The 14790-nt window shown below is 48.3% G+C and overlaps 4 protein-coding genes across 4 annotated transcripts; 1 reads left to right on the forward strand and 3 right to left on the reverse strand.

Annotated features, from left to right (window-relative positions):
• Positions 1-1224, reverse strand: FTJAE_415 (TOB3 (member of AAA-ATPase family); the record flags this gene model as incomplete). Its single annotated transcript, XM_037350525.1, has 1 exon — positions 44-1224. A coding segment is annotated over one exon (1181 nt), but the record flags the coding sequence as incomplete, so codon positions are not given.
• A 3196-nt stretch (positions 1225-4420) lies between these two features.
• Positions 4421-6714, forward strand: FTJAE_416 (YVC1-vacuolar cation channel; the record flags this gene model as incomplete). Its single annotated transcript, XM_037350536.1, has 5 exons — positions 4421-4508; positions 4559-4770; positions 4833-4948; positions 5004-5931; positions 5983-6714. 5 exons carry the CDS (start codon positions 4421-4423, stop codon positions 6712-6714), a joined length of 2076 nt encoding a protein of 691 aa, XP_037212460.1.
• Positions 6715-7503: 789 nt separating this feature from the next.
• FTJAE_417 (RNA-directed RNA polymerase) lies at positions 7504-8139 on the reverse strand (the record flags this gene model as incomplete). The annotated part of the gene is made up of 1 exon (XM_037350547.1): positions 7504-8139. The coding sequence occupies one exon, from the start codon at positions 8137-8139 to the stop codon at positions 7504-7506; it is 636 nt and encodes a 211-aa protein (XP_037212461.1).
• Positions 8140-9246: 1107 nt separating this feature from the next.
• FTJAE_418 (uncharacterized protein) lies at positions 9247-13305 on the reverse strand (the record flags this gene model as incomplete). Its single annotated transcript, XM_037350557.1, has 6 exons — positions 9247-11637; positions 11702-11893; positions 11951-12454; positions 12505-12613; positions 12664-12731; positions 12799-13305. 6 exons carry the CDS (start codon positions 13303-13305, stop codon positions 9247-9249), a joined length of 3771 nt encoding a protein of 1256 aa, XP_037212462.1.
• Positions 13306-14790: the final 1485 nt, after the last annotated feature.

The raw sequence follows: 14790 nt of genomic DNA on the forward strand, positions 1-14790 counted from the left end.
TCGTCACACACCTCCTAGCAGATAATAATGTGAGGCTACTCACAAGAAAAGGACCTCAGGGTTCATTTTTGGTGTTTCATCTACCAGGCTGATGCCTTCCGCATTGCCGATAACGTCCTGCAGACATTCCCGAAGCAACTTGCTCTTGATGTCGACAACAGTTGCTACATGTTTTCCTTCCCAGTCGAACTTTCTTCTGACATGGAAGATGTATTCGTCGTACTGGGAATCGGTGTCTGTGTCGGCTGTGTCCTGAAGTTTGAAATTGTGTATGCTGTTGTCCCACACCTGATCCACGCGTTTAAAGGCAGGACCCTTAGGCTTTTTCCCCTTGAACTTCAACTCGCCACGCAAGTAATCATTAGTAATACTATCCCGGTCACTACCTTCGAGAGCTGGTATTCCTGAAAGTCGCATGGGTCGACGTCTGCGAGGATTATAGTGAACAAGTGGTCGACGACCAGTGAGTAGTGGATCGAGATCAGCTACCTGTGAAGCCAGAGGATTTTGGATAGAATACGGCGAAGTCGACGAACCAAAGGAGGCAAAGGCGCTTGGGTTAACGGATGAAGCCAGGCCATTAGAGGCGCCTAGCTGCTGCTGCAGCTGAGCAAACTGGAGTTGGAGCGCTCTGAGTTGGCCCTCGAGGCCTGAAGAGGACTTGGTTCGGTCACTTTTCTCACCAGGGTCCTCATTATCAGAAGATTCGGGATCGGACGAATCTGAACCACTGTCCGAATCGGAAGCGGTGTCAGAGCAACTGCCCGCCTTGTTCTTGTTGCTTTTTTTCTTTGGCTTCTTCTGCTTCTTAGTGGAAGCCTTGGAGGTCTTTTTCTTGGAAATGATACTGTTGGCTCGTTCCTTCTTATTCTTAGTAGTGCCATTGACTCCCGAATATTGCTTGGCAGCAAGTGTTGCGGTTTCTGAGGCTTCATCATCATCCGAAGTGGATTCCTCTTCGCTGGAAATACCAGAAGCCTCAGCTTCGTCTTTCACTGAAGCCGGCTTGGTCTCTTGCCTCCTTTCCTTCTTCTGCTGCCTACTCTTCCTCGAACAAGAACCACTCTTAGAAGTTCTTTCCACCGAGTCTGAAGGGGCCGCAGCAGGGGCTGATGGGTCAACGTCATTAGCCATCGTGGTATCTGCCTCTTGCTGGCCAGACCTCTTGTTGTGTTTTGGACCACTTTGACGATCAGAGGGAGTGATCGAATCTGTCTGCTCCATATTGATTTTGATGCTGGCGCGTGACACAAGTATCTTGCTGCAGTCGATTGAATCGAGAGAGCGTTGGCGAAATAGCAAAGTTGAGTTGTCTCAAAGCGATCTTTTGAGTAGAGCCGGTGCTTGGTTACCGGAGACGGATTTGGAAGATTTCACCATAGAATACAGAAAATAGTGCTGGGTAAAAGACTGCTGGTTGAGGAGGTTCGTTTGAATGTCAATACTACTACTGGTATCGCATTCATGTATGAATGGGACATCAACAAGATGAGAGAGAAAGTACGGAATGGAATGTTTTAAAAGAAGAAGTAGGCGGGAGGAAGAAGAAAAAGAAGGGGAAGGAGGAGAGGGTGCGCGCACAAGTCCAGGCTACAAGCGAATGGACGGCGTGAGGCAATGAATAACAGTGCTAGTGCATGGAAGTGCCAGACAGATGCAGATGCAGATACAGATACAGAGGTCAACGAGCCAACTGCATCTTTGGCTACTAGGTACCAACCGGGGCAAGCCTCAGGGAGCAAGAAAACTTTAGAATATATTTAAAGAGGCCAGAACAAACTTACCCAAGGACTATGTGAAACTTATAATAACTTGCCTGGGTGTTTTTATCCCTTGAGACTGAGATGTCAAGCTTTCTTGCCTCTCCTGGCTCAAGCAGGCACCAAAAGATGTACGCAGCAGCCACAAAACATCCATGCATAGAATCAGTTGGTTCTGTACAAATTGATTGGGTAAATGCGTGTGGTTTAACAAAAAGCATTCCACCACTTGTTAGTTTACATCGAATCCCTGGCGGATGTTGCAGATGACACTGAATATGACTGTCCGTCCACTTGCATACATACATCCATCCTAGGCAGCCAATGCATTGTTGATCTTTTCCACTCATGTGAGTACCAAAGTACAGTAGGACCTTCAGTCTTACTCAAATTAACAATATTATTGAACCTCCACTTCCAAGGCACCCGTGGAACCTTAGACCTTGGTATACTTCATCGTCGTTTGAGGTTCTCTTGCAACGTCCACAGCCCCCAGATGATCTTCCACCTCCACTACCCTAGTGCTCCCGTCCCCCAAAAGCGCTAAAATTCGTTGGTGGGTCTGAGGCCATCAGGGAGGTACCCACCACCGATTTCCATTGACAGTTGATCGTCAAACCTCGTCAGCCTCAATTTTGATCCATGTCTGTAAATTCAGGGTCGCACTGCAGGCCAACGGCATCCGAACAAGCACTCTCAAAGTGTAGAAACTCCTTGGCACGATCTTACCAACTCTTTACACCGCAGAGCTCAGGTCTCGCTCCCACTTCTGATCCAGTAGCTTCCATGGTGATTGCACACCTTGCCAACAGGCAAACCGCCTCACCTTTGCTCCACCCAATAGGCATCTACAGTTCAACAGTCAAGCTGAATTTGTTCATAAATCTCTGACTGTGTAGTAACCCATCATCATCCAAATGATGCCTACCATGCGGGGACGACACCGAATTTGCCGGCCAAGAGAACTTTCTGAGGGTTAGTGTTGAAGTACAGGGCCTCAATGTCGAGCTGGCAAAGTATCAGATGCCAGTAGCCCGTGATAGCAAAATGAAGTGCAACACGAGCGGTAAGACGTTCCATCGATCAACAGCCCTCGTATCGGTGCAATGTTGAGATCCTAAATACGATAAATGACAGAATGAAGTCCGCGAGATGGACCTCTTTTTACTGCAGCAACCCACATGTGGTGCTTGTGTTTGTCGGTAGGTATACATCCAATCCATTTTCAACCTCTCCCCGCAGCCAATAGACACTCCGCAGTATTCTTACCACCAAGGATTCAATGTGTTGGCCATGTCTCGACAGCGACCACAACAGGAAGCGGCCAGCGAACGCCATCCGCAGTGTTACTTCATCGGACTGGCAGGACGAGAATCGGAGGCTGCATAGGTAAGGTAGGTTAGTAGGTAGATACTATCGAGGCAGCAAGTTCGGTGTGGAGTGTGTATCAGTGAGTCCAAAGCTGTTGATGCGATGTACAAGATTATGCTATTCATGTTATTGGCACGACGTGCTGGCGCTACATAGGACATGCCAGAAGAGAGGCCAAACTTGGGCACTTCCTCGAGCATATCGAACAGAACGGGTTGCGAGGACTTTGAGGTAAAGTCGAGAAACCAAGTCACAAGATTGGATGCTTGGAATTACGCGGCGTGCTCGATAACATGGTCACGGACGGAATTGAAGACCGCCTTGAACAAAAAGCGCGTCTATGTATATATTCCCAGAAAACATGGAATGGGCTTGCATCGGGGATCGGATCATCGATTCAGCATTGACCATGCCATGTTTCCTTAACACAGTAAAACCTGCTCGCGAACCACAGCCCCTCCACGGAAGAAGACAAGCTCATAAATCAGAGCCATTGACATTACTAAAATGTGTGGTTTCTTGATCTATTGGATGCAGAAAGAGACCTACCTTCCTTTATCCCTGCTACGGCGAGTCCAAACCTAAGTACAGTAGGCTTCTCTTGAGCTGTAGGAACATTGCTTGCTTGCTCGCATCCTAAGGTTTTGACGATCTTGGATGGACTGCAAGAAATTAAGCTACCTACCAATGGAGCTAAACCTAGGCCAAGCTCAACTTGGCGATGGATGGAACAAAGCAAGCTGCTCAAGCATGGGAAGCACGGACGGTCGCAGCGTTAGTGTGTTAGTGGGCCAATTACCAGCCTTTGCGACGTCATCACCGTCGCAAAGATAGCTCCTCCTTCAGCTATACCAGGTTTGGGTTGGATAAACCTTGAGGGCTCGAGGGAAAGAACTTGGAATGAATTGGGCTAAGGGACCTTGGAAGTTGGAGGGAGAACCTGTGATTCTCTCTCCTCCATCTCCTCCATCTCAATTGAAGGGGGCTTGTCTACCTACGCTGAACTGAACGGAACCGGACTGAACTCGTGCATGCTGCAATCAGCCGTCAATTGCTGTACGACAAAGATCCTCCTGAGACAGCATCGCTTCCGGATCCAAATTTAGTCTGATCCATTGCGACACAGCATTTGCGTGTTTGTTTTGGAGGCCGGCAGATCCCCAAGACCATAGTCTACGCGATATCAATTCTTTGCTGGGACCCTTCGGCGTCACGGCTCTTCGTTTGCCCTCCAGCGTCGCTTTTCGCATTCAAGACATATTCCGAGCCACACATTCACAGCTTTCATCATGCCCAGCACATGGAACCGCTTCAAGAGCCTCTTTAGTGATGGAACCACCAGCCGACGCGAGTGGCTCCATGAGGAGGAGAGAGCCCGTGTGTTATCCCATCGATGCGAAACCTGGCTATCAGCTCACATACCATAGTTTTGCCTAGCCATCGGAACCAGAACATCGCGTCTGCTATCCCTCCGGCCGAGGTCATGAAGGTTTGCCTGCGATTGCGACATTTGATCCGCGAATGCGTCCCTTGCGAGCTTGAAGAAAGTGCTATCACGCGATCCCATAGCACTGTCATCACCAGCAAGGTTGTACAGGCGGCTAAGGAAGCTGGCGGCCAGAAATACCGATCATGCGTTGTACGTTAAGCACTCTTGCCTGATGCTCGATGCCTTCGTTATGCTGACTTTGCGTTGCGTAGGTGTATGCCCTGCTTGTTAATATGCGTTGGTTTAAACGCGAAGCCATTCTCGAGCTATGGGATGCCGATCTCCACGATTTGCGCGCTGTTGCCTGCACTGTCATCGCCAAGCAGATGTGAGTTTTAAAATGATGTCTCCGTTACCAATTGCACCTGGCTTACTCGAACTAGTATCGAGGGAGAGGAGGATATCGATTACCTCCTGCATCACGTTCTTCTCCGTCGGTACTCTTTCCTCATTGACCAGGTCCCTACAGCCCCAACCAATGTCATTGAGAAGGCTGTCGACCTACACGCAGTTCGGGTCATTGGCTCCTCTGGTTATCAGAAATGCATTGCCTATCTCTGGCGTGGCTGGCTAGTCCAGGACGAAGATGATCCCTCCGAGTTTGTCGACTACAAGAACAAAGCAAACACCAGCCTAGTTGTCCACATGGACCCCGATCGTATGCGTGCACCTCGCTACCAGAATGCTGCCCAGTTGCTATTCTCCATCATATATCTTGGTCTGTACACGGCCGCAGTCAACTCTGCCAATGCATCAGGAGTACTGGATGGTGCTGAGATTGCGCTCTACATCTTCACCTTTGCCTATGTCTGCGACGAGTGCCTCAAATACTACAAGGCTGGTTACCACATCCTGGGATTCTGGAATGTTTTCAATTTCGTCCTTTACTCCTTCTTGACTGTATCATTGGTTCTACGCATCATAGGACTGGCATACAAGGACAATGATGATGTGCATAAGAAGTACAACGAGCTCAGCTATAATCTGCTTTCTTTTGTTGCGCCCATGTTTTGGTCCCGCCTCTTGCTCTATTTCGACAGCTTCCGTTTCTTCGGCGCCATGCTAGTTGTGCTGAAAGTTATGATGAAGGAATCTCTCATCTTCTTTGCCTTGCTTATCGTTGTCATCATTGGCTTCCTCCAGGCATTCATCGGTCTCGATATTGCTGATGACAACATTATGGGCGATACCTGGTTCATCATTGAGTCTATGCTCAAGGCTATCATGCAGAGTCCCGAGTTTGATGGTTTTGATGATTTTGGGCATCCATTCGGTCTGATTCTCTACTACTGCTTTACTTTTGTTGTCATGGTAAGTTGGTAACAACCTGTTCTAGAGAGTCAAGTTAACTCAATATTTTAGATTATTCTCCTCAATATCCTCATTGCACTTTACAACTCGGCCTACGAGGATATCTATGAGAATGCCGATGACGAATATCTCGCACTGTTTGCGCAAAAGACGATGCAGTTCGTCCGAGCTCCTGATGAGAATGTTTATATCGCCCCTTTCAACCTGGTCGAGATCGTCATTTCGGGACTGTTTGAGTGGTGGGTACCAAAGTCCACTTACGAATTCATCAATGACTGCGTCATGGCTACTCTATACTCCCCTCTTCTCTTTATTGCCGCCATTTTCGAGAGGCGATCTGCACGAAAGATTCGACACAACCGCTCACGAGGCGAGGAGGACGACGATCAGATCAATGAGTGGGAACAATTTCACGAGGGCCTTGACATGGAAGGTGAAGGCTGGACCAAGACTTGTGAGGCCGTCAAACCTAATGTGGAAGACGAGCCTGCTGTCATTGAAGTCCGCAAGCTGCGAGCTGAGATGGAAGAACTCAAGGCGATGATTTCTCAACTCACAAACACCAAAGTAAGTGATGATGATACCATAACGGGCTCAAAGAATGGAAAGGAGCTAGCCGCTGAAGACAACGATACCCAAGAGATCTCCGAGGCCGCTGAGACCCAGGATGCGCCAGACACGTCGGATACCCCAGAGGGAGAAGGGGCTTCTGGTGATCAAAAGCAGGGCAAGAAAAACAAGAAGAAGAACAAGAAGAAGGGCCCAGGCGGATCCAGTAACTAGAGGTTGGGGTCAGGCAGTGGCTGATGTGCTTTGCAGTACGTTGATGGGGTATTATTGGCAGACCTTTGTTAGCTTTGACTCTTGTACGGCTTTGAAGACCTCGTCCAGTAGTAAATATAATTCATTCAATAGTGGTTAAAATCGAAACCATGCTTAACATACATAACTGTAAGCCAGTAACTTGTGGGGACAAATTCTTTGGTTACTACTGGAGCTGGGGCTTGACTCAGGATGTAAGCCTTCGACGTATCGTTGAAGGACTTACGTAAAGCGACGCATCATGAGATTCGTTCCAGGACACGCTAGTTTCAACAGTCTTAATATGCACTCGATACTAAAGGACTTCTAATTCCATGTTTGTCTCTGCCTCCTGTTTGATCTATTTCTCAAAGAGGTGCAATGCCGGGAGAAGTTCTATTGAATGTGCTACTTAAGAATAGCCCTTATAAAGCCGTGTTTCATGTTGCAAACGCCAACAAAAGCTAGCCTATCATGCTCATTACGTAGAAAACCACGAGCCAAGCCAAAGATGCTTGGTCGTAAATTTGGACGGCAGGGTGTACCATAACAGTCGTAGACAACCGTTACTCAGGTTGAGTTTGGGACGGTATTGGGGGAAACATATTGGTCTGTCCTGCCCTTGGGCGTCAATGATCACATAAGTATGATTCATATTCTTCGCAGAGCTTCACATCTGGCCCTTTCTATGCAGATCCTTCTTTCGTGGGTGGGAACATTCGTCTAAAAAGAAACCGTTAGCATGCGGTTGAGGCATCAGGGATAACAAACTTACGGAATCGTCTCGTTGTACGCATTCACATCAGGAGCAACAAAAGTGACAAATACCACCCGGGTGAGCTTGCTTCCCTCGTCACTCTCAAGGAACTCTCTCACAGTCCTGCAGGCGATCTTAGCGGCAGGAAGATTGGGAAACCCGTAAACGCCGGTGCTGATGGCGCTGAAACCGATCGTGGTCACGCCGTTCTTGACGGCAAGCTTCAAACTTTCGCGGTAGCAATTGGCGAGACTTTCATTAGGGTTCGTGTCTGCAGCGTACACAGGTCCAACGGTGTGGATGACATGCTTGGAGGGGAGATTGTAGCCCTTTGTGATGACGGCCTCGCCAGTGTTAATGGGGCCGAGGGTCTTGCACTCCTTAACCAGATCACTGCCAGCGGCCCTATGAATGGCTCCATCAACGCCCCCTCCACCTAGTAGAGATCTGTTCGCGGCGTTGACGATAGCATCAAGGCGAAGCTTGGTAATATCACCGCGAATCAAACCGATGCGCTTGTTGATGGAATCAGATGCAGGATAGTCAGGGTCGCTTCTCGATGAGAGATGAGCCTCGGATAGGGCAGAGTCAGGGTCGCGATAGAGAGAGGCGAGGGTCGGAATATCGCTGAGACCTCTAGTAGCAGCCATTGTGATGAATCGTCTGGCGAGCATACACGGAGAAGAGCTGTGGTGGGGTTGTCGATGTCAGTCTCTAGGACTGCAGAGGTGGTCAGAAGAAAACTCTAGAGAAAACGATAGGGCATTTATGTACCTGGAAAGGCAGTATGAGATGCCCGTCTTCTCTTTTGCTGCAAGTGATATCAGAAGCCTTATCGCACTCTGCTTTGGGTGTGCTATGATGCAATTGAGTACGCCCTTGAGTCGGTACTCAGAAAATAGCTTAACAAGGAACAGGGCTCGTGTCGGGAAGATGTGAAGGAGGGAAGTCAAAGAGAGCCGAGTCAGACTGCGGAAGGTAGTGGTCTTTGTTATTAGGTATTCTTGTTCTTGCAACTTGAGAAGGTGACAATGGGAAGCAATAACTTCCATGGGGATGGGACGGGGAGCCCCATGCCAGTGAATGAATGGCCCTACAGGTGGGGCATGTTCTGGAAGCTTGGATCTTTGGATGGAGGGGCAACATCCACCATCCGCAGTGGGCCCGGGCCTAGCACTACAGGGGGTGACATAAAACTTGCAGCATATGACAAAAATGCTTAGTCAGTAAGTCACGTCCTCAAATGCTTTGTCCACCAAGCTCTTTTCGTCACCCGTTTTAAATGTCTTATGCTTTTTGACACCCAAGGGGCTACCATGTTCCAAGGCTTCTAAATTACGATCGAACAAGCCTCGATCTCACCTACATACTCGCTAGGGGTTAGTCTTCGATTAACGACTAAACTACCTGCAGCGCAGAGAACTCTAAAACCACAACCTGGAATGCTCCAAGTCTTCCAAGTTGTTGGTGGGTGAAGAGCACCTCTAGGCTGAAAGTCCTGTGACCAGAGTTGCGACGCATTCCTCGGTCTTGAATGTTGGTCAAGATGCGATTCCCGAAGCTCTGTTTCAGTCAAGGAAAAGTGAGGACATAATGAGGCAATAAAATACTAAGTTATAACACGAATTCCGAATACCTAAAAGCAGATCCAACAACATTCAAACCATACAAACATCAATACAGATCTCCCCCAAGCTAAGCCTTGCTACGGTCTCAACCCAAACCAAACCCCTTGTTCATTCTTTGGCTTCCTTCTCCTAAACTCTGGGCACTCTGCGCTTCTTCGGCTTCGATTTGTGAACACGTCTCATGGCCTTAGGCATCTCCAATTTCTTCTTCCTGGATAGAAGATGTACCCAGCTTGACCTTCGCTTCAAATCATATCCCTTTTCTCTTGCCTCAGACTTTTCGAATGCTGCGATCTTGCTAAGCAGCTCCTCCTCAACATCGGACAACCCAATGAGTGTCGTTTCGCTACTGCTGCTCTCTCTAGTCCGTTGCTCTTCATCGTCGGATACGTCTGTCTCACTGCTGCTGTGATCAAAATGCGACAAAACTGTGGCTTTACGTCCTTGGCTTAAGCCCCCGGTCATGTCAATATCCTGGCTGTCTCTGCGAGTTGGTGATGTAGAAGACTGAACCACAGGTGCATCCCCAGTTGCTGCAGGAGGCGGGCTCTGCCCAGGTTGATACTGTTGCTCCCAAGCTTGGGCAATATCTCCCAGAGGACCAGCCACAAAAGGAGAGTCTTGATCCTGTACCACTTCTCGAGGATACTCGTTGGCGAAGGAGGCGGGATTTCGCATGGGTAGCTTGGCTTGGGCCATGTTTTGAAGATCCACTGTGAGGTCCTCTCGAAGTGCATATGGCTGAGGCGTGATACCGTGTGCGACAGGTGGTACGTCTGCGAGCCGATGGTTGACCCAAGCAGCCAGGTCTCCTGTACTGTTTGCTGCCCATGCAGGGGGTTGATTGAGTTGGGATCGAGGAAAGGGGGAGCTAGTTCCCGAGGAGAAAGCCGAGAATGGAGAATTATTTGCTTTGAACTCCTTCACGCTATTCAGCGGCACTGCCTGGTTGCTGAAACCCACCTCCTGGAATTTGGGTGGGATCGGAAGTACAATTCCAGCTTGTTCCGCTGCAGTTCTCTGCAAGGTTGGGGCTTCACTTTGCTTGCGATTCGTGATGCGGTTCAGGATATCGGCTTGTGCGTCATTTTCTTCTTCTCTGAGCTGATGGACCAGATTCTTCACGGTATCGATATCGAAAATACCTGTAGATGGTCCTTTGATGCTTTTCTCATGGTCATTTCTGCCTCGATCATCATCCAGCGTTCCGGACAATCGCTGAGCAATGCTCAGTACGTTGGGGTCACCTCCTGGGATGACCACTTTGTAACTTCCAAGGCTGAGTTCTCTCTGGAACCGGCTTTTGAACTCTTTCATTTTTTCCAGTTGGCTTCCTGTGAGTTTCATCATCTCCTTTTTTGCCAAAAAGTAGAGTCTCTGATGGGGCTTGCGTTTGGACTTGCGCAACATAGGCATCGATAACAAGAGGTCGCGCCAATTGTGCTCGTAGTTCTGGGTATCCAACTCCAAGAGTCGTCGAACGTCCTTGGCTCTTCGGCCTAGGTTCCATATTCGATTGAACCACTCTGCATCAATACTCTTGATTCGCCGATCAGCAATTCCGATGGGAGTCAACAAGTCGGTTATGTATTCAATCATCGTATCAACTCGATAGGGCAATTCTCTATCATGCCCCATACTGTAAAAGCGGTAGAGCGGCCAACTTGAGGTTCCTGATTGGTATAGTTCACATACCATGCTTTCGATGTGCATGAGCTCCCTTTCTACACGGCGCGTAAAGTCCATGAGTCTGGGTAGCAGACGCCTTTCATGAACCTCAAGACCGCTATATCGGGTGTTTTGAGCCCAAGTCTCTGGGTCAGAAGACAAGCTGTCAATGGAAGCGGATTGGGCGTCAGGATACCCCCCTCGTCGGGCGATTGCACCCTTCCACAAGTTGTACAGAGAATCCAGGACGTCATCTTGGGCCTGGCTTTGAGATGGTTGATATGTGTATGCCGAGATCTCACAGAGTATCATGAGTATTTCTCTACCCAGACGCTTCCAGATTTGATCTCGATGAGTCCAAGTCATCATGTCAGAGGCGAATTGCGCATTCATCAAATCAAATTCGCAGGCTTCGTTGATCAAGTTGTTCAAATAACTCCACAGCACGAGATTTCCTCTATCGCCGAGCTCTCTCATGAAGTCTTGTACCCAGGCCATGTCTTCCTCAGTGCCTAGAGTATTCTCTCCAAAGTCGTACTTGTTATAGTTTTCATCAGCAGGATAGTAGTTGAGCTTATGAGGCTTTTTGGATGGTTCTCTTAGAGCAGCCGTGCCATATTTCTGGATTGCAACATCCCAGAAAGACTGGGTGAAATATTTCTGAACATCTTCGGTTCGAGTATAGTGGTTGAGCCTTACATTTCGAAGCAAGGGGTACTGCAGCACAGGGGGTTCATTTCTGTCACCCTCGGAATTTTGAGTGAAAGCTACGAGACCAGCCGCCGTCTGGAGCAGTGCAGGTTTCAGCATAGATATGTCTGATGCAAACGACCAATAGCCACCTCCCAGGACCTATCGAATAGTTTCATTAAGCAATGCTATATTGGGAATATATGAACACGGTGCTCGCACTTACAGTTTCTTCGAAAACATGGCCAACCTCTTGATGGGGGTCTTCATCATAATAAGGCTCACCATGGAGGTCTTTGTGTCTGCGATCGTACATTGAATGCACGAGATCATAACAGGCCTTGACTTGGTCCTGGTCAACTATTCCAACCGTTGCAGGATCAGCTAACCACATGAAGGGAATCCTGGCAAATGCATGCTGTCATACTATTAGTCGGAGAATGCCAATGAGTAGGTTATCTGGACTGTCGCTCACCATCATCTCGTGGGCTATAGTAGTTGCGAGTATCAGGCTGGCCTTCAACTTTTCGCTGCTGCTGTACGCATCATTGATCAAGGGCCAAACCAACTCACAGTCGATTGCGACCCTCAAGTTATATTTCCATGGGTATGTGATCCACGAGTCTGTATTGCCTGCGGAGTGATCTCTTTGTTGCTTTCCTCCACAAATGAAACCACTAGCTAGTTCGATCTCGATTGTTTGAAGCAGGGCTTGCCACGTAGCTGCCCTGGGGTTTATACCACTGTCAATGACAGCTTTTGCTCCCTTGAGTCTAGATGGATCATTCGGGTCCAGGTCTGGAACGAATTTAATCTTCGTATCTCGGTCTTGTCCGGGTTGATTCTGGAAAAGTCTACGGTCGAGCCAGAGTCTGTTTGTGATGTCTAGAAGACCTGAGATAAAGGGGTCATCCGCCTCAATAAACCGCGATGCGAGTTGAATAGCCGGCTGCATCGCATTCCAGACGCTGTCGTTGGTCTTCAACGATTAGTGTCATGCGTCTTTGGTTCTTTGGTTCTGATACATACCCTCGGGTTCCATTCTTCACGTCTCCCATTGAGATTATATATCAAACGAGGCTTGTCAGCCGTTATGCCATTGCAACTGGTGTCGACCCATCTTTCACGCTCGAAAAGTCTTCAATGACACGTCAGCACAAGCTCAAACAGCCCATGTGTCCAACTTACTCTGAGATGTAGCCCCCGAGGCTGTCAAACTTGGTATCGCACGTCGAGAAATATCTTTCGGCTTGTAACTGAGACTTGTTAGATATGGCTAGAGGAACAAAAAGAGCAAGAGTATACGAGAGTCTGTGTACTCACTTCATCCATAGTCAGGCTCCCGAAAAGGATGGTCTGCCAGTTTTCATCTATGACTAGATCTTCATACTGTTGCATGAATCGTTGTTCGGTTTCATCCAACTTTTGCATATCTGGCCTTGTCCTCTCCATGTAATCGTCTACGTGCTCGTTTGCTGCTTTGGCCAGATCTTCGAAACGTCCAAATAGTTCCTTTCCATTTCGAATATCAGAGCTAGCAGGAAAGATTTGTCGACTCTCAGCTCGTGTGGGTGATGTTCTCGAACGACCATCGGTTCGACCAGGAAAAATCCCGAATCGTTGAGCGTAAACAGTTGGTTTCTCGAAGCGGTCTCGAGGCAGAAGAGCTGGCCGTAGGCGATCGAAAACGCTGTCTTTGATGTCAAAGACACTCGCATCCCGTTCAGGGCCTTCATCCTGCCAGTTCGGATCTGTCCAGGCAGGGCAATAATGGACAAAATCGAAACTCCCACCCTGGGTCGGGGCTGCGTTTCTTGAGCCAGAGGCCATGGTGAATGAAAAGAAAGGGGTGCTCAAATGGAAGACACAATGGAACGGTCACCAAATAGAACATAAAGAATAAGTATAGTACAATAAGAAACTCGAGACGTCAGACTCGGTATGCCATCACATTTCAAAAGAGGTACCATCCACAGATATGCGGGCCCGGGCCATAAGACTATAAGGGCTTCGTCTGTGACAAAGACTTTGGCTTCGAGACACTTTCTCACAAACTCGACTCAAACTGGGATCCGAGGCGCCAAGACCGGGATAACAAAGCGATATCAGCCATCGAGCAATACGATCCCCATCCTTGAGCCAGAAAGGAGCACTTCCGGTGTGCTATTGACAACAAAGGACAATATATATTGGAGCCATATCTGGCTAATACTGCAAGGAGCCCTGGGTGATCAATACACCAGCCTAACAACAGGCAAAGGAGTGTGGTACAATGGCACAAATTACGCCTCATTCTCTAAACGGAAGAAATCGAACCGACTTGACGAATCTCCATGGATTAGATAGGCCTTGGAAACCTCGTACTTGTCTGAATATGTGGCATAATGTGGCAAGCCAAAACTTTCTAGAGTGAGTGAGTGAGATAACATTACAGAAACTGCGGTGAGTTGTGGGGGCATAATCTGGGGTCCTGGGGCCCCACGATATCGATCCTGTGTCCTGTACTCGGTGAAGCTTGGATGTGAAACCCCAAGTGGTTCCTATCCTCTAAGGCACAGCCCAAGTAGGTATCTTTTATCATTCTTTGTTCCACGGTCCCTTGACCATAACTCATCCCCATGTGCAGCTTTTCTTTGTGTCTCTGTGTAAAAAGGCAACAGCCACTAGAATAAGTGTCGTAACAACGTGGTGGAGAGAAAGGCTGGGAAAGGCAGCATCTTGTGTTTAAAGCCGGTCCCACCAACCATCATCAACTACCAAGGGTCGAGGGGCAGAAACCCAAAGGAGACTAGGGTGCATATATGGATTTGGACCCGGCGTCGCCGTCGTTTGTTGGGCGAAAGCTTTGCTGCAACGATCCAAGGTCACACGGAGCCGTACAATTAGGTGTTGTTAGTATTTTGGAGTCACAAAGAGGAGATAGCAAGTTGATTGCCTCGGTCTGCGTAGCTCAATCAAGCCCGAGGTATCTGTTTGATATATGCAATGTAAAAGGCTCTAAGATAAGATGTATCGTGGATTTGGATGGATCAGGATAGATATATTGACGAGCCGTCTATCTCCATGCTCACCAAGAATATGTGACAAACCGCATGTATACCGAGTTCTTCTCACTTTCGTTACATAAACCATTTCGCTATTGACATTTGCGAGTAGCCTGAGCTCAACCTGGTGGTATTCTATTGCTATTGGGATCCGATCTGGTGAGAGAACGATCCGAATCTAGCCAATAGTTGTACTAACCTTGCGTTACCTCAAAGACATAAAATTGAAGCGTCGCGAAACTCTTTAAGATAAGGATCCTAGGTTTGTGAG

Source organism: Fusarium tjaetaba, assembly GCF_013396195.1.
Source record: "Fusarium tjaetaba strain NRRL 66243 chromosome Unknown NRRL66243_c0000012, whole genome shotgun sequence".
Lineage (NCBI taxonomy): Eukaryota > Fungi > Ascomycota > Sordariomycetes > Hypocreales > Nectriaceae > Fusarium > Fusarium tjaetaba.